General features: G+C 40.6%; 1 protein-coding gene across 2 annotated transcripts in view; it reads right to left on the reverse strand.

Annotated features, from left to right (window-relative positions):
* The window catches only part of pip5k1ca (phosphatidylinositol-4-phosphate 5-kinase, type I, gamma a), a 35,545-nt gene that overhangs the window by 9,552 nt on the left and 5,888 nt on the right, over nucleotides 1–20,105 (reverse strand). For both annotated transcript variants that reach the window (XM_026304708.1, XM_026304707.1), the window contains exons 2-15: nucleotides 11,934–11,965; nucleotides 11,227–11,313; nucleotides 10,810–10,940; nucleotides 10,501–10,618; nucleotides 8,447–8,599; nucleotides 5,691–5,990; nucleotides 4,709–4,917; nucleotides 4,522–4,605; nucleotides 4,373–4,421; nucleotides 2,466–2,550; nucleotides 1,965–2,126; nucleotides 1,633–1,774; nucleotides 1,291–1,323; nucleotides 893–1,012 (exon numbers count right to left, since the gene is read on the reverse strand). In XM_026304708.1, the coding sequence (XP_026160493.1) occupies nucleotides 893–1,012; nucleotides 1,291–1,323; nucleotides 1,633–1,774; nucleotides 1,965–2,126; nucleotides 2,466–2,550; nucleotides 4,373–4,421; nucleotides 4,522–4,605; nucleotides 4,709–4,917; nucleotides 5,691–5,990; nucleotides 8,447–8,599; nucleotides 10,501–10,618; nucleotides 10,810–10,940; nucleotides 11,227–11,313; nucleotides 11,934–11,965 (1,705 nt within the window). The remainder of the gene's footprint in view (nucleotides 1–892; nucleotides 1,013–1,290; nucleotides 1,324–1,632; nucleotides 1,775–1,964; nucleotides 2,127–2,465; nucleotides 2,551–4,372; nucleotides 4,422–4,521; nucleotides 4,606–4,708; nucleotides 4,918–5,690; nucleotides 5,991–8,446; nucleotides 8,600–10,500; nucleotides 10,619–10,809; nucleotides 10,941–11,226; nucleotides 11,314–11,933; nucleotides 11,966–20,105) is intronic.

Here is a 20,105-nt window from a genome sequence, read left to right on the forward strand (position 1 = left end):
GTTCTATTTTCATATAAAGCTAAAATGCCTAAACTCTAAACATTTACTAATTAAAAACTGGGTTATACAAAGCTTGGCAAAGTGTCAGGTCATTCCAGCTTTGTGGGAGCAGCCTCAGGCCCACAGGCTTCCCGCCCCACTGCCCTACTTCTACTGGCTGGTTCCCCTATGTCAGAGCTCTTTTGGCCCCATCTCTGCATTGCACTGTTACCCCATTTTAAAAAAATAAACTCACATGCTGCACAAATTTATATGCATGTGTGCACACTCTCATGACCTAATTATAGTGCAATACATGTAGAGGCGTAGAGGAGACGCCTGCTCTCCTTAGTGCCTGCAATATTTATCTCGAAAACCTTGGTCATACTGAAACAAGGGGGTCAAGCTGCTTTCAGTGTTTATCTATGTACCATGTTAGAACTGTGTGTGTATGACACAGGTGAGGTGTGCTAATCTGACAGCTGGCTGAGCCCAGGTGAGACACTGGCAACAAGTTATTTATAGTGCTGTGTCAAACTGACTCATATTAATGATTGGGGTCATGGAGGACTCATTGCAGCTCTGCAGCTTATTTATTATCTATTGGGGTCATATGCTTACTGGGAGCTGATGCTTTTTGTCTTTGTTTACATGGCTGTGAAAAGGGCACAGAGCTGTGTGCCTCATTTTTATTATGTAGTGCCTCTTTGATGTATGTTGGAATAATGGAAAGTTGCATAGCTGGGAGTGAGTTAAATAAATGGTGTTGTTTGGTTTTTTTCTTGTGAAGTACTTGATGCTTTCTAAAAATCCAAAAAATCTAAAAATCCAAAAAACTTTTAAACAATTTGTTAAAGCTAAGTTGAAGTTGGACCACTCAAACGTCCATGGCTCTACATGGAGTCTGTTGTACCTGGTATCAGGCGAGGGCTGTGGGATGGAGATGGTGGGTTCACTGTCGTGTCTCTTCAACTCCACTTCCACAGTGATGGTCTGCTGATCCTCCTCACGCACACGCAGCTCCTCTTGGGTCCTGAAAGACAAACACACACACACACACACAATAAATGATGTGTAAAAAACACCCACAACCACACTTTAGCTTCAAGAAGAATGGGCCTACTCATATAGCCACAACGACCAACAGGCTGACCTCACATTTCTCTTCTACCCTCCCACCACACCCTGCCATGTGTAATGCTGTGAAAACACAGCGTTTGCAAGCCTCAAAGCATTATAAAAACAGCTGAGTTAATCCTGTTTAAAAAAAAGGTTTATGAAGTGAAAACAGTACCCAGGGTCCTCACTCACCTCGTGTCATGGCTGAGAGACTGGGTGTGCCTCCTAGAGACAGAGGACACAGTGTCAGTGCAAGGCGTGTATGTGTACTGCAGCAAATACTCCATAAAGCAGCTGTGATTGTTAAAATGTTCATGTGAGTAACTACTGACACCATAATGGGGCTTTTAAGGGGTTTTTAGTCAGATTGACTCAACAAAAGAAGGATGCAATATTGTGGAAACAAGACCTGTTAACACAAAATAAAAACAGTGATAAATGAAAGAGAACATTGCTTGTTAGCCAAGTGGGACTGTCAATATATTGTGTTTAATACAAAACAATATTACTAAATACTAGATCGAATGTTTTCACCTGTAGCGGGGGTGCTCTGCTGTGTCTGATGGGGATCTCTCAGGGATTGACAGAGAAGTTGTGGAGGAGAGAGTCGTAGCGATTGACGCAGTGGTGGCTTCTTCAAATGATGGAGGAGTACATGGAAGAAGATCTGGTCGTCCTGGTGGAGAAACAAACAAACCCATCAATATTAATCTTTGAGGGAGCTAGAGCTTCATAATTTTCTTTTCTTATTTTATGTCTTCAAAAGTGCTTTCCTTTGTTTCCCATGGCAACAAGCCACATCAGTTAACTGATGGCTAGGAAGATGCATTGCACTACATTGCACACTATGTACAGTTGTCATGTACCCTCATCCTCCAGTGTTGGGAAGCTGCGAGCTCCTCTGAGATCGTAGATGTTCTCGTCTCTTTCAGAAGGCAGCTGGCTGGCTGACCAGGCTGCACCAGGACCAGCACACTTAGGCACAGTCAACGACACACGGCCCTTCTTAGATGGAGATGACTTCAGGGCTGAGAAACGATGGACGATGACACATTAACTTGAGAAAACGTGAAAAAAGGTACTGTATGTTGTGCTCTTTGAATAAAAAGTCTACTTTTAGCTAATTACATCTTTTATCCAACAAAACCTTCTCTAGTGGATGTTTGTTGAAGATTCTGCAGGAAATCACAATGTATTTTAAAGTCTGTGTGTTCTACTGTTTAAAAACTTAAAGTTAAAAAAGCTGCACAAGAATGAAACACATAATAAGGCAGTTAGGCATGGCATCTGCCATCTGTGTCTGTGCCTCTGCCCGCACAGCTCCATTTGACTATGTAAGGCAGTGTCTTGACATAAACTGAACTCACAGGAACTCTTCTTGAAAACCGTATTGCTCATGAATTTGAAGAACCTATCAGCATAGAATCCAGGCCGGTGGACCGATACAGTGTCCTGAGGGAGAGATGGAGAGATTAATGAGACAAAGAGCGCATGGATAAAATGATCAACCCGGTGCCTAAAGTAGCTTAAACTGTCTGTCAGTTCCCCAGTGTCCCATTTCAGTAATTCTTTTCTCTGGGTCAAATCACCAGACAGAGCAACAACAGAGCAACACAAACAACAGGGACACAGTCAGACCAGGCTATAGACACATCTCTTCATTATTTATAATGCAGCAGATTGAGATCATGGTGCCAGCAGACTGACAGATGACACTTGGTGTTTGGTTTAGACTGATGGAGAAAAGCAAGTGTGGAGTAGAATGAGGAGGTGAAGGGACAGCAGCTCTTCTCTACAGTTATTAATATCTTTTTGCACTGCAGCTCACTATGAGTAACATCTTTGACATCACATATCTAAGCCAACTGTATGTAACACAGAGAGAGTGTGGAACATCCATTATCATCATCAGCAGTGACGCACAGGAGGCTGTTACTGGGTCGCTTTCTCTCCCACACACAAATCTTGTGTACGAGCGTGTTTAACACAAGGAGAGTGGAGTGAGGAGGGAGAGATCGATAGGGCAGATTCTGTCGTGACAGCAGACTGCTGATGTTGTACAGAGTAAAATCCCAAGAGAATGAAAAGGTTTGAGGTGCCTCAGAGCTGTGTGATCTCCAGGTAATCGAACAGAGAAAGTAAGAGCATTCATGCCACTCCTGAGAGTATACACTGTCAATCAAACTCCATATATCTACAAAAGTCACAGCAACAAAGTCAATTTTATATCAGTCAGTCAGACAGTGTACAATACAGTTAAATATTGCATTGACAGGACGTGATAGCTTGGACAATAATTTTTCAGTCATCCTTTTGCTTCTTTGCTTTGAAAGCTTTAGCAACATTTATTCAAGAGTGACCTTGTCTTTCTGTTTTGTGCTGTTCATCAAAATCACTCGAGTCAATAAGTGATTTACTGTGGCAATTTTCCACTGGAATCAAACCTGGCAGGACACAATGTGTAGGCTAGTAGGATCTGCCAGTCCTCATGGCTCTGGTCTTATTTGTTTGTGAAGTGAACTTATGTCTGTAAATGAATGTGGTCATGATTTATTGATATTAAAATATTTAATGCTGCATTTTGATGCCCACACACTCAACCAGCACAAATAAAATATTAAAAGCATTTGTTTTTTTTACGACACAGAAACTGATTAGATTCAACACTTTCGAACCTGTTTTACTCAATATCTTTGACAAACGCTGACTGCTAACAAAGGTGATTTACTCCTAATCTTCATGAGGAAGAACATAGGAATATACAGTAATATTCAAATATTTGCTCCACAAAAGATTTATGTGACTGGTGACAGGCTAATAATTGAAATTTTAAGCAACCCACACCTGAAGCTGGATTCTAATAAGGTGAGATACTCAAACACGCCCACAGGCATCATTATTTCTAAAAGGACCTGCTTGTTGTGACTTCTTCCACAACCTTGTGAAGGGCTGAGCTAGCAAACCAGGAAAATATTCACAGGAAGAGACAAGAGATGCACAGACGAGACAGGAGAGGTGCCAGAACTGACAACCTGCACCTCACAGACACAAAGGTTTGCTGACAAATAAAGCATGAGGCTACAGCTCATCAAATGTGGTATAAGCTACATGTAACAGTTGTGCACTCTAAAGCCACACATGTCAATAATATCTGAATGGTATGATGATGATGACACAAAATGATATTCATGAAGTACCAAAGTACTTTTGCTGAATGCCTGTGTATGCATTATATCTCCTGCTCCTCCAGCAGATTTGCTATTTATAAACTCACCCCGTCATGAACCAGTGCTTTCCATGTGTGCTCCAGTTTTTTGATTAGCCTGCAGAAACAATGAGAAGTTTAACAAACTGTGTATGCACAGAATGTACATGCATTTATTTGACTTATAGCCACAGAGTCACCATTTTTGTGTTGATCACCTGTAGGACTGCAGGATGTCGATGATTCCAATGTAGAGAAGAAGTCTCTCTCCTTTCCCATTAACAGCTGGGATACCACCCATCCTGAAATGAAAAGACAATAAAACTGAAATGGAAATTATTATGGTGTGGAAGTGGACATGTGGGACATTTTTCACCAAACTCTTCTGTCTCTGGCTAAACTCACGTCTCATCAGTGTCAATGGACCCTCCACAAGTGGCTCCTCCCTGGATGGACTCCATGGCTGTGGAGTACAAGGCCTTCTGCTGGGCCACAGGCCTCTTCTCATCACTGCCGCCCTGGGAGCCCTCCATCTGCCTCTCCCTCTCCGCCTGGTCCATGTTGTGAACCCCGAGCAGCAGGCTGTAGTCCATAATCTTAAAACTTTCCAGCACCTGAGCAAATGAGCAGATATTATGGTGCAGTAACTAACAGATGGGGGACATATAAATCTGGATAAAAGCTTGTGTCTGATGTGTCTAACAGTGTTGGCACCAGACAGAATGAGACCTATAACTCTGTAATGCCATGGATGTGACACAGTGACGGACAAGCAAGCACGCAATAACAACAATGTATAAGATGGTTAGTGTGTGAGTATACACTCCCTCCAAAGCACCCGCTCGATAAAAGTAAACATCAGACAGTGATTTATAAGAGAAAGGCCAGGCCTGCTACCAGACCAGACACCTTGTTAAATCTCTTGCTCATAACAAAGATCTAATTTATGGTATGCTGGGAACACCAAATACTCTCATAAAAAGGAGTTTTCTCTTTCTTTCCTCTCCTCTCCCATCTTCCTCTGCCATCCATGATCCTCTCTTATTGATCAGGGCAGCACGAGTATCCTGTTCTTTCTAACTCTTCTTCATTTTCTTCACGTGACTTAATGTTACTTTTTCTCTTGCTTTACATCGTGGCATTGTAGCATCACTTTATGACTTCCAAACCTCCCTCTAACAGTTACTGCCTAGGATCTCCCCTCTCTCTGAAGACTATTGATTAAGGTATTGTATGGATCCTCCTTCAGAATCAGTAAACTTGCTAAGCTTGTCCTCCCTCTATTCTGCCACATCTCTCTTGTGTCTATCTAACAGAACAAAAGAAGTGCAGCGAGTGGACAGTCTTCATGTAGCGGCTGTACTGTATTCTCTCCTCTCCGTCTTACCAAGCAGTCTCTCTGAAGGGTTTTCACCAACGCATTGTAAGTGTCCTGGTCCAGCATCAGTCCATCTTGCAGGTCTTGCATGAAGTCCAGATCTTTGAAAGTGGGTTTGGCCTTCTCCCTCTCCTTCTTGGATGCTCTCCTCTTGTAGGTGGAGCCCTTCAGGTCGTATTTGAGGTGCATGCGAACCACACGGGGCAGGACATTGTTCATCACCACCATGCGGATGTTCTTCCCGCCTGACTGGACACAGTACAGGCCGAAGAACTTGGGCAGCAAAGTACGAGGGTTCTGATTCAAGTTCTGGAGAAGAGTAAAATAAAAGAGGGAGAGGTAAAAAAATCTTTAAAGGTTTTATGTGTTGCTGTGCTGTGACAGGATGCTGAGGCAGGACGAAACAACGGAAGGGGGAATTTTACTGAGATTTATGAGGGGAGACTGATGGATCACCAATACAATCACATTTTAAAATATTAGGTTTTTACCTGAGGGAGAGATGTGACAAAAAAAATTGCTTGTGGCTTTTTTCAGGAACAGGAAGATTGAGGTTTTGATAGAAAGCATGTGGAATTTTTTGGCATGCAACACAAAACCCAAGAACTCAAGGTAACAAGGTAACAACACAAAAGAGGCATTTTTCACTTCACGGGATTTAAAATACATGAGCAATAAATAGTTTCAATAAATAGTGTTCTGCAAAAAGCTAATTTAGTGTAGACACAATGTGACTACACATTTATCACGTGGTTGCACCAGAATCGATTAAATAACACAGAGCACAAATCACAAATCACGACTGTTCTCACAGTGCTACTGTAAGATAAATGACCATCAGACTTAAAGTGTAATAACAATTCTGTCCAGTCTGTCCAAATGCAATAACAAAGCTAAGATAAACATCGATGAATGTTTAAAAGAGTATTTTTTCCATTTTTTCCATTGCCTTAATACAAGGCTCTCTCCTTTATCACCAATCTGTGCTGAATATTTCAGTAGTCAATCCAACCAAATGAGGTTAGTCAGGATGGGTGTTCAGTTAAAAACCTGCTTTGACCCTGGGATCTGAGCCAGCTTAGTCCCATTAGAGAAATGAGAGCAGGAGCGAGCGAAAGAGAGCACTGTGGTCCATACAGTAATAATGCACAGAATCCAGGAGTAGAAATTGCTACAAGAGGAGGAAGAAAGAAGAACAGAGATGAAGGGTGAATATGGAACTGTAGATAAAAGGCTCAGCATTTGTGAGGCGCTTGGTGAATGTCCTTCAGCTGAGAGCCACTGCTAGAGAGAGCAGCAAAAAGATGGAGAAAGAGAGAAAGAACACACTGTGCCGTCAGCAACACATGACCCTTCTGTCAGTGTTAAGAGGGCAGAACAAAACCGACACGTGAGGGAGAGCAGGGAGGTGGAAAACAAAAATGAGCAGGAAAGAAGGCAGGAGAAAGGTTAAATTAAAACACGCGTCAGAGTGAGAGATGAAAAAAAAATTACACCATAGCAGCAGGAATATAATGACAAGTGAGAAGGGCAAATACAAAGAAAGGAGAGAAATGGCAGCAGTGGATTGATCTCCACACTACCAAGAGCCAGACTCCTCGCCCAGTCCACCACCATCAGCCAGTCAGCTGTGGACGACAAGTGCACCATGACTGCCTGCGTGTTGTCCGTTTTCTCTTAGCTGCAAACAGATCTGATCGTACACAGTCTTGCTGTTATTTCACTCACTACATCTCTAGATTGTTGTTTCTGCGAGTCTATAAATCTGTGTCCACCTATATGTGTTTTTTTGTGCTTTTGTTTGCCTTGGCATAGGTTTGATTTGCCACTCTAATAGGTTTTTCTCTATTTTCCTCAGTCCACTTGCTCTGACCTCAGGTTACAGCCATCTTTCTTAAGCATGAATCTCTGTACTTTAATTAAAAAGCTTTATTAGACCAATTACACCTACAAAAATGCTCCAGAGTACAAACCAAACGATGGAAAAGGTCACGGTAAATGTGCTGAGCCTTTAATGTCCCAAAATGATGAAATAGATTCCTGCTGTAGTCTTTGGCCATGGCTGCCAGCACATGAATAAACACAAGGCTGATGGCCGCAAGCCTCGTGAGGGTGGATCAGTATCATGGACATACATGGCGCTATTGCTGGTTAAGTTCATTCAGAATGAGCCTGCAGACTGCAGAGAAGGGGGCACTGTTGGTGCAAGTCATGCTCTGTTAGGCTTAAGTACAGTACATCCAGCTACTGAAAACAGAGGCCAGTCTCTTATGAAACTGCATGGCCTGAGGATTCAGAGATGATGGAGCTGTTATGTTTGCTTTATATGAAAAGGACGTGACACTTGGAGGAGAGATTTCCGGGGTTTTACATAAAGCTGAGATCTAAAAAAATATCACTGTAATAAGAACATTAGGAGAGCTTAGCATTTAAGTAAAAGTGTGGGCGAGGCATGTGTGCATTGGCCTCTTCCCCCCAGTGTATGAATCTATGTTCTATGAGCAATATTATTTGCCAAGACCTAGTAAAAAATATTTTAAATGTCAATACAGCTGAAATGTAGTGGCAGCTCTTCTGATACAGCATTTGGTTTAATCTAACTTTAACATAACACTCTGCCATGGTGTTTCTACTCTGTTGAGAAGCTTTTTCAAATTATTCACATTTTAGATAACCTGTCAAAGTGTATCTCATTCCCAATCGCACGCACGCACACGCACGCACACACACACGCACACACACACACAAACACAGTCTGTATTTACCATGTAATATCCAGGCAACAGTTTCTGTAAGAATTCAGCCTCCTTGTGCATTACAGTCTTGATGATGAACTCGTCATCCTTCGTAAGGTAAAAGACCGAGCCACTCGCTCCTGGATTGGACAGCTCAATCAGGGGCTCATTACAGAGAGAGTACTGCAAACGCACACAGAGACGCACAAAGAAACAGAAATCAAAATTAGGAAAAAATAAGATTAGACACTGGGGATTTGCCAGTGCTCCTTAATTACAACATTTATACAAAACCCTACATGCTTGTATGAAACGTGACAATGTCAAAAAATTGTGCTATTTACAGAGTATTTTTTGATTTCCTTAATCCAAAAAAATATTAATATCATACTTTCAACCTAACAAACTACCATCTGAGCGTATAGAGTCTAGTGTCTGGAAATCTGTTCCACATAAAGCAATCCAGTTTGACGTCACACACAAAAGATGCTCCCATGGGCAGGCATACCTCTCGGTCTCTTGCATTGTTTTGTTATTTAAGGAACAATAGAACACCAACTTTTCCTGCCTTTTCCAGGAAACCTGTCTGTGCTCATTATTTATGATTTATTTATCGGAATCTAATTTAGAAAAGAAAGAACAAAAGAACAGCTCAAAAATAGGCTCTTACAGTGTAATGTAATGTTTAGGGGCATATTTAGTTTTTTCTCTGTAGAAAATATATAACAAATAGTTCTCAGAGGAATCCACATAAACAGCTTGATCTGTATTATGCAGATTAACTTTATTTACTAGTAAAAATGTAAATGTCATTAGCAGGCTGGGTCATTTTTATGGCAGGAAGAAAGCTGTGGAGATTTGGGTGGCGTGGTGGCGGTGAGTGGGGGTGGGGGGGTTCATAATTCATAACTTCTTGCATATTATTAGGTATGATATTATGACTACAGCCCTCTTTGATATAAAATGACATAATTTCAAAACCACTGGTTATCAAACACAGCATGCTGAAATAAAACATTTATTATGAAATACAGCCCAAGATCAATGCGATAAAACAAATAGAAGCAGACAAAGCATGTAGGCATATGCAGAGACACATAAATTCACATTCTGGCAGAATTATATGCAGAAAATAAACATGAAATAGCCTGTGGGGGAGTGAGAAGCAAAAGGAGTGAGGAAGAACAATAGAACAGAGGAGCACATGCACATTAAGATGTCAAATAATGATAGCTTTAAATTAGACTCCTCCTCCATCAGACTGCTGCCGATGTTATGTAGCTTGGCTTTAGCTCTGCTAATCAACCCATTATCTCCCTTTATCTCCACAGCCTAAAAGCAAGTAATAACCAGCGTCTTTTTTATAAGAGGTAAAGCTGCCCCCACCTATCATCGGTTAATGGCTTTGTTTTCAAAAAAAAGGCTGACAATAAATGTTATACCTTTTTGTCACATCAAAACACAGACGAACATAAGGAAGAGGGAAATGTTTAAATGGGCTTGGTGGCCAGTCTGCATTCAAACTCAGGTAGAAAGCATGAACTCCACTCCGAGATTCAGGTTCACCTTAAAAGCTGTGTGTTAAAAGTGATTCTCGTAGACTAAGTTAATGAGAGCACACGGGACATGCACAAACACTGACTATGCAGCCTTAGGGTTGATGAAGAAAGACGATGCAGACTTTCCTTCCCTCTACTCACTCATATTCTGTTCCCCCCTTTGCCCTCTCTTGTGCCATCCCATAGTTTATCTCCCTTATTCTTTCACTCAGCTCTCTCCTATCTCACTAGTCCTCTACAGACTCATCTTTATTGAGCACCTTCTGCTTTTCGATCTTTCTGCATGTTTATTTTCTGTTGTCAATCATCATTTCCTGCTCTTTCCTTCCTTCCACTTCACCACCAATCAATTTTTGTTGCTCTCTGACACCAAAACAGGTGTTTGAGTTGATATGTTACTATATTTGAGGTTTTTAGCATATTTACTAGCAGAACCTGAAAAGTGAATGAATTAATTTCACCTCATATCATGTAGTTTCTTACCACATTGGTAAAACAATGAGTAAATAAAAAGCTAACTCTTACCAGGTAGTCATCTGGCCTGATGCCAAACAGTTCTCTGAAGTAGCGGAAAGCAACGGGAGCGTATGTTTTAAAGCGGAAGTCCGGGAAATGGTGGGCTGGAGTGAGATTGCTGCCTTCACTTGAGTATGGAACAAAAACATATAAAATGATGAGGTTCGTATTTTTCTCCAGTGATCATACAACAGCTAGGTTATAAACAAAAAGTCATCATACATATCCACTCCAGCTCAATATGTACACATTAATGCCATTTAATTCCCACTGAAATGCACAACAGTGTTTTGGGGCATGTTTGTCTACAGAACAGACCTGGGGAAAAAGATGCTCTCCACCACATAGAAGTCCTGCATCAACACATCCCTCTCGGGCTTGGAGCTCAGGTTTCCCACCGTGTAACCGATGCCCAGCTGGATGGCACCTTTCAAGGCTGAGGATGTGGTCTGCAGAGGTGGGTGAGGAAGACAGAGCGAAACGTGGTGAGTAAAATATTTGCCCCCTCACAATCATCAGACAATCAAAGGCTGAAAACATTCATTTTTTTTCAATATAAATAAAATTACAGAGGGTCCAGTAAAGTCTAGTAACATCATGAAATGGCACATTCAGTGACAAATTACGCTGGCAAAAAAAACATCATTTTGTACTCTGATCTCAAAAACATAATGTCTTCATATGCAAAATCAACTCACAGATCTTCATATGTTTGGGACCAAAAATATGTTGTACCTTCTTGTAAGTAGTTTCCCCAGATGCATCCACCCCTCTGTGACCAATCTTCTTTCCCTGACCAGGCTGCCCTGAAGACGAGGGCATCTGATAACACAGGGAGTGAGAGGCGGAGACAGAGACAGATGTCTGTATTATGGAAACAGCGGGATGTTGCACCTGTTCATTAGCACTGACTATTTAAATATTAAAAGACTGGGAAGTGACACAATGATAATGCAAATTCAATCTTTGATGTTTGTGGTGTTCATCTCTTTTAAGCATCTTTAATTTACAAAACTTCCTTAATGAATCAAACTCAAACTGTAGCACAGTTTGTGCTATTAAAAACATATTAAACAGTGGAAGCTGCAGTGGATATTATTCATAAATATTCATCATGCAGTTATAAGTAATGTTCTTTCAGCTTTTTGTTTGAACTGGCATTAAACTATAGAATTATGTGTGTAGTAGTCTATCTAAGATGGATGTAATTTACCAAATTATAAGGATTAAGGCCAAAATGCTTAGCAAAGACAGGAATACTAAAATGATCAACTGAGCCGAATATGAATCAACAAATATTCTCAGTTCAAAGCTTCATGGACTAGTGGATGTCATTAGACTATGGCTAAAACCAAAGAATAGAAATCAGTATGGAGAATCAAAAAGGGACTAAAAAAGGGGGATAACAGAGCAGATTCTCGCAGGGACAGATGGGAGCTCACCTCTGTGATGAAGGCTTTCTTAGCAGCAGCATCTGAGGCAGAGAAGAGAGACAGAGATGATTGTGTTAGTCACCCTAAGACAGCGAGCCTCCATTACTCAGCATCACTAGTGCTCTCCATGACAAAGATGAATCTCAAAGGGTGGATACAGCACTGCAACATTATGTAATAACAGTGTCAAATACAAGTAGATGTCTGACAGCTACAGGAACTGCGGGAAACAATGATGTCAGCTACAAGGACACCAAGTCCTTTTAAAGCTCTGTATACAGTATGAGTGATTTAATGCATTTTATTTCAGTAAAATGAATTAAGACAGAAAATACATGTTATATACATATATATATATATATATATGGTCAAAATTAAAACTGAAAAAAAGTCAAATTCCAGCTCAAAACTAAAATAATTTACATGCAACCACCAATTAAACACATGTACTGTAGGTTTGTTAAGCTTGATAAGGTTGCTCCTCATAGAGTTGGTGACAAGAGCCTTTGTTTTCCATTTACACTAATACAAAACAGCTCTGCAAACTTTAAATTAATCTTCTGTGAGCTTGCTGAAGTGAGAGTACATGATAGGGCTCCGGCTGTACAAGGCTAACATTGTCCAGGCTTAAATGTGCTACGCCAAGACACTAAAAATACAAACTTCACACATTATACATAGCAAGCCAGAAAATCCCATTACAGCAATTCATACAACTGCTCTGTTGTAATCATTTTTAGTCTAATAACAGGATGTGGGCAATACAGAAAGGCAGTCAGGACTGTTTTTGCCAGGAAGGCCAGAAAAACATGCATAATTATAGATGTATAACTCAGTATAATAACTGTGAGAAGGAGGGGCAGAAAAGACAGTACACAAAAGAGCGAATGAAAGAGAGAGATGGCTTCAGACAACATAAGAGTGAGGCTGATTAATTCCTGTTATCACCATAAACACTATCACACTCATTAGAATTTATGATGGAACTGCAGATGTAGATATGTTTACAGCAGAACCAACAAGGCTGTTGAGAAAAAAATGGGGTTAATAAATATCAGTGATAAGTAATTCCTAATTTTATTAACACTTTGGACAGAACAACTGTTTTATTTATGTGACCACTTTACATTTTTATTTCACATCTACATTTTCAGGCTAATATAACAGGTTCATTTTTGTTTACTATATTTGATTTTGGTGGACTAGATTTGCTTTAATAAATAAAATCATCATCTGTTGCAGCAGCAGGGATCAAAAAAGGCTGACCAATCATTCTAAACAAAACCATTGGATGGTCGACCTGAACTGTCAGCTTGCATACACTCTGCCCATTGCACAAGCCAAGAGTCTCCCACAAGGCATTTTCGAGAGATGCGTTACCATTTTTAAGCTCCAGACATTTTGACATATGTGTTATTATTACAATTCATGATAGGCCAAATGAAGAGGGCAAGTAAAATATGACTTTCTGGTTGTAGCGATTGGAGGCTATAATTTGTAACCAGTGCAACATGATTCAGTGTCTCCCTCACCAGCTGATGTAACAGCTAAAATACACCAGTGTCACCCAGGAGTGTGATAGCATCTTCACAGCTTGACTCCGTGTTTTCAGATGAATTGAGAGACAGCTTTTCTTGTCTGTGTTTCTGTGTGCCTCTCTGCCTGCCTCTCGTGGACGCCCATGTGACTGAGCCACTAAATAGCCTGTTTGGCTCCCCTTAGCCTACTCCATTCTGCTCTCTTGCTCTCCCTCTGTCATACACATTCACACTGGGATGAGGAAGCCAAAGCGTGCCAATGCAATTCCAGCAGCGCTCCCTGCAAGCTGGAACATCCAGAGAATAGATTTGAGTTTCTAGACCTAAATATCAGATTGCATATGATTTGCTGGTTGGTGTAGCTCTTCTGTCATTCCCCAATGCCATTTTACTATGTATACATGTATCTGTGGGTATATGAGTGCACAACAAGTTTCTTAAAGTTGTATCTTCTCTCCCCACATGCCTGCACCTGCTAAGACTGAGTATGTTTATTTGCATCGGTGTGTGAATGTGTGTTTTAATAACTGATGGATGGCTTCACTAAATGTAGTCTTTAATTTTACCCGTTTTTTTCAACATAAAGTAAACCCACAGTAAAGAACGCCATTACTATGAATAACTTAAATTATGGGAGTACAGAGATGGCTCTGAGAAGAGGAGAGATGTGTGAGATGCAGATACACATTGAAATTTTAGCCATTTAATGCATGTTAATGCCAGACTGAAACGTAATTACAGTGCTCTATGATTACAAGCTACCAATTGTAAATGTTAAGTGACAAAACCACAATGTTCTGCAGCTATTCCTATAATGCTCCAGTCATAAAGACAAAAACTGAAAAACAAAAAGATGATGAGAGAACACTACAGTAAATAGAGGAAGAAGAGAAAGTTGTTCTAGGGGTATGATGATGAGGTACTGAATGCGTCAACAAAGCAGCACATCTGCAATAAATGGATGTAACAGCTGAGTGTTATCCTATTAAGGAACAATGGTTTTAAAGCTGCTATATCTAGAGTAAGTAGTCTCAATAATTATATTTATAATTATAATTTTTTCCCTATAAAAAATGAAAACCTTTATAATGTACCTCAGGACTCTGACATGATAACATTATGCAGTCACAGCAATGCTAACCTCCCTCCATTTATCTTAACTGGCATTCCATCCATCCATTTGAGAGGCTGCAGATCCTACACCACCATCATGCAGCACCAGCAGTCTGTAGAGTTCTTCAGAGGATTTACTAACAAATAGACCCATCCAAATAAATAGCTTCTAGCTGAGACTGTTGCCTAGCTGGACTGCTATGTGTTGGTTTAATGGCCCACTCGTACAGCCCTGGAGAGAGCGTTCCATGGGAGGTGAAGCAAGATACTGGGTTATTTATAACATTTTCACACACAAATGCTGGCGCAGGGTCAGGGGGAATGTGCCACACCCTGACATCTGCAAAACATATTGCATGTTTTCATGGTTCTTCGACTGAGTTTAAGCCGCATTTTAATGACTAAGACACGTGTCCTCTCGCTCTGCTGTCAAATAGGTATTAGCACAGCCACACTCCAACATATGACATGATTCAGAGACACATACACAGGTCAATTACTCAGATACAAACTTACCTGGGAAAACACTGAAAACCTCATATTGCACATTAAGTAAGAAGGATTTGATAACAAAAAGCATTAAAACAAAAAGACACACTTGAAGTGGTTTGCATTGCTGACATTTAATTTCATTAATGCCAGTACATTCATGAGTTATATACAATTAACTGTCTGCAAGTTATACAATATGTTTTTGAACAAGCTCTATAAAATAGCCCTGTTTTTGTTTTAAACTACACAAACAGCAGATACATACCATAGTGTGGTGCATTTCAGCCGCAAAACAAATAATGATCTGGGTTCGTCACTCACTTGTTAACGTTTTCTCTAGGTGTCATTAATATGTTTTACTGACAGCGATGTCTGACCCAGATGGGATCAATATGGGACTCCCAGAGGATGAGCTAAGTAAGAGGCACTCTCACATGCCTGTTTGTTATCTTGGCAGAAACTAAGTGCTAGCGCTCCAGCTACTGACTGATTGTTAATTTTCCATTTTCCTGTCAAACTGCACCTGACCTGCCCTACAGAGAGCCAAAACCCATAACAATGTCAAGTATTAAAAAAAAAAACAGAAAAATCAACAAGGCAACCTAGTTAATGCAAAATGGAAGAAAATGGAGTCAGCGTCTCTCATGTCCAGGATGCTTCAGTGGTGCAGACAGCATCGCCTCGAGGACCTTCTTTTTTTAGAATATGTTAATTTATGGTTAACCTCAGCCTAGTTCACACTGCTCAGGAGAGTTATGTAACAGTGATGGCTGATGTTTAGACTCAGCAAAGGCAAACTGATCCTAAATCAGTGTCATCAGACCATTCCACCCCTGAGCCCTTGATCCTGGTAGCCTGGGTAGCCTGTGGCTGTGTATTTTTCCATGACCACACCAGTCAGTCAGCGTGGTTCTCATCCTCTGTGTGTGGCCATGGCCCGGAATGAAAAAGTGGAGGCGGTAAAAGGCCTGATAGAGAACATTTGGACGAACGATAGTGTTTTGGATCTTGTCAAGTCTTTCATGATTTTCAAGGTGTGATGTGTAACAAGCACATACTATATAATGAGCTCCAGGCTTCTGAAGGCTCTCTGTAGTCTGTGCAGGTGTTGTTTTCAGACAGACTGAAAGCATGACTCTAATGTGACACAAGTCAAAGACACCTGTACAGACAACAGAAACATAAATACTGTTTTTAGAGTAATCTGTTGTCTGTGACAGAATTTTACTGTGCACAAAGATACTGTAAAACCCTGATATTAATGTGCCTGTAAACAGCCTCAGTGACTATTTATGTGTAGGTGTAGATACCTGAGTGCATCCAGCAACTCAAAAATTTGTTGCAACATTCCTCGTTGATTGGTGCAGAGCTATTTGGATGGAGACATTTTGAGGAGTCATCAACTTCCTAAAGCTGAGCTTTTCAAAGTGGCTTTAAATGTTCCTAGCAATTACAGCCCTCTGGCAGATTAATATACTTATGGCTTATCTGCTTCTGCATGTAAACAAAGAGGCAGAAACACACACACTTGTTGGCAATGACTTACAGACTACAGTGGGACATACACTTGAACCTCACTGTAAATATGTTAACGTGACTCAAACTGGCACAATGCTGTCAGCACATATGCATAGCCTTCACCACAAAATACCTTTCCCCTCAGCGTTCCTCTGATTTACCGAACAAAGCGGTGTGCACAGAGGGGAGAAAGCCGCTCCGTCCTCTGCTGTCAGTGCACATCACACACTTTGAATCAAACAGCAAAAGTGTGGAGGGAGCAGTGGGCTAGAGAGGACAGCTTTTCCCTATGCCAAGGCATCCATTATGATCAATAGAATCAGGCAAGCGAGAATACTTAATAAAAGGCTTCCTGCACTCAGCCGGATCAAAAAGACGCCCTTTGAGACATTTAGTTTGAAGCTAGATGATGAACAATGTACATTTATTTACAGGTGCTGGGGCCAAATATAAAACTTTGGTTTGCTAAGAAACCCTTAAAAAATACCATAGGCTTCCAACTTCACAAAGAGTAACTAAGAGTAAAAACTAAATTATCAAGATTGATGCTACTTGAACTATAAATGATTAAATGACTACTGACTCTCATCTCCTTTATATAAGTTCAGAGACATCACCGATAATTATAAGAGACAAGAAATACATTGTTTTCAATGTTTGTCAATACAAAGATTAGGCAGCTTTTTCTTCACTTCCTACATGTACCATTATACAATGAACCCAAAGAAACCAGCCTTTGTCTTGCTGCTGAATTTTAGGCCTATGTACAATAAAATAATGATTAGCTGCTACATATAACTGTAACTGATTGTTTTGTTTATTTCCAAGATTGAGTTAAGAAAAGACTTTGATTTTTCTCTTGTCCTTTGGCAGACCAAAACAGAGCAAGCACCACTGATTTTCACAAAAACAACATAACAGAGACTGACATCTATCTGTCACACTCACATCCAGTTGGCTGGGCTTCGACTGTGGTTCACAAAAAACAAAACAAAACAAAAAAAAAAACTTGAGGCACACACCAGCTCCAAGGTGAAGATGGCCAAGTCAGGGATACTATTACTTTGCTATCCCTAATCCCAGATCCATTCTCTCCTGTTTATTGGACTAACTGTCTGGATTATCAGGGTAGCAGGATGTCTTAGCACATCAACGGGTGGAAGTCTGTTTTTCTGGACTGCTGCCTGTAACATACTGCTGCTGCTTTGCTTCAGGGAAAATGCAAGTTCTGTTTTTAACATTTTTCAGATGAATGCAGGATTGTCTACACTTCTGTTGTGTAATCAGTTGAACTGTCGACATTTCTCTGCTTGGGAAAGGTTGACAGAATAAACCTTTTATAAAAAGACTCATCATCATCGTTAAACATTAAAATGCCACACCCTCCAGTGCTCTCCATCTACCGCCCGCCTTCACGCTCCAAGTCTATTTATTTAACTGACAACAAGCACTGGCTGAATTAAGTGGCTGGGCAGTTACAGACAGCAGCTAATGACTACAGTCGAAGTCTCTCCGGTGTTCAGAGGAGCTGACAACAGTTATGTCTCCATTTCACACTGTAGATTGGACTAATGGAACAGGTGGGAATAAAAGTGTAATTTTTCCTAGGAGAGACCTGAAAGCTCAGCAGACTTTGAAATGGAAATTCCAATGTGAGGGGACGCAGAAAGAGATGTCTTTAATGAAGAGGAGTCTGGCTGCTTGGCTGAGCCCTGACAGAATATTATTAAGACCATAGTGACAGCAGACACCATAGAGACACACACACATCACCATGTATACATCACCAGAGTCATCAAAACAGCAAACTCCCTCAGAAGATTCAGCTCCTGACTCTCAGTGATATAGACGTGTGTATAAGGGAATGTAATGCCTGCAAACAGTGTATCAACACAGACTGAGCCAGTACAAACACGCATCAGGAGAAGAGTTGTTGCACCTATCATTTATATATCTATATCTATATTTTTGTAATGTTTTTTTCCCTGCACATTGGCTCCTGGGAATGTTGTCAAGAGTGTGTGTGTCCGATACTCCCAAGGGAAGGGTGACTGGCAGGCAGAACTGAGTAGCAGCACCCTGTTTTCTGGGCGAAGCTAAAAACAGCTCAGTCCTCCCTGCAAATCTCACACACACACATAAAACTGCTCAAACTCTTATGCAATTTCAGTATGTTTTTCATTGCTGGGCTTTTAGATCAGGACTGAGCCTAGTTATCCTTGCTGATCCTCAAAATGCAGTGAAAGCTGGGAGCTAGCAGTCCTTTTAAGGACTGAGGAGGACAGGAGAAGACAGGGGGACAATAGGTAGGTGGCCATGGGTGTAAAGTTAATAGAAATACACAGAATGGTGATTAGCAGCAGCCCTGGTATTTTGTAAAATACAATGCAGCAAATAACACAGTCTGCAGCTGCTGATCTAGCTCAAAATTGTACAGAAAATTAGTCCTCCTCTCCAGACTGCCCACAGAATGGCACAACATGTAGGAAACAGACATCTGTGGAGAGAGCCTGGAGAGGAGTGGAGGAAGTATTTTCCCTGCAGCACAAGGAAAGCAAAAATCACACACTGATGGGATTTTGGAGAAGAACATGTTGCAGTTTGGCAGCAACATGACGTTAAACCTGTGGCATAACAGCCTTGACAATCCACAGGGAGAAAAGGTAAATTTGTATTGCATGTTTATAATATGCATGTAATTAACATATAGAAAGGCAGTATTCATGTACATGAAATCACTTTATGAGCGCAAAATGCAAGCAAGGAACAAGTCAAAAATATGTATACTGACAAAACATTTGTCATTATTAGATATTTAAGCTTACAGGAGTAAATCCAGCAGACTCGTCCATACTGACCATATCTCCTCTGATTATTTGCACAACCCATGTTTACAATCATATACAGTAAGCTGTGTCTCAGATGACAGGCGAGCAATGCTTTCACATCGGTATGCCTAATTCATTAACAACACACACATCACTGGAGTGGGCAAAGAATGGGTCAGAAACTAAGCACTAAAAGTGCATTAAATCTTCCCCAATCTCATCAATGAGTTTATGGTAGCTAAGACAAAATCCATGGTCACACAATATTCACTATCACATTAGGCAGGAGTAGAGTATTATACCAGGAGAGAGAGACTGACCTTGCCAACTAGGTCCACACTGTTTAATGAATGAATGAATTTTCTCATTGCTCAGGCCCTATTAAACTTACATAAACCCTCGGGTGTCGCTCTCTTCATTTCTCTTCACAGTTTTGCTTGCTGTGCATTTCAAACAGGGACAGACTACACAGACTTATATTTTACAGTGACAGACTTAACTATACACCGACTCTAAAACTCGATTAGAAAGTACTGATGAGAGCACAAAGAGCAATCAATAAGGATATAAAACATGAAAAAACATCTATTTTGTTTACATAATTTAAATTTTTTTCTTACTTGGTTATTATGATATACTTTACTGGATTAACTGATTAATTATAACAGATTATTATATAGGTTATACTGTAA

Source organism: Mastacembelus armatus, chromosome 4 (genome assembly GCF_900324485.2).
Source record: "Mastacembelus armatus chromosome 4, fMasArm1.2, whole genome shotgun sequence".
Taxonomy (NCBI): Eukaryota; Metazoa; Chordata; class Actinopteri; order Synbranchiformes; family Mastacembelidae; genus Mastacembelus; species Mastacembelus armatus.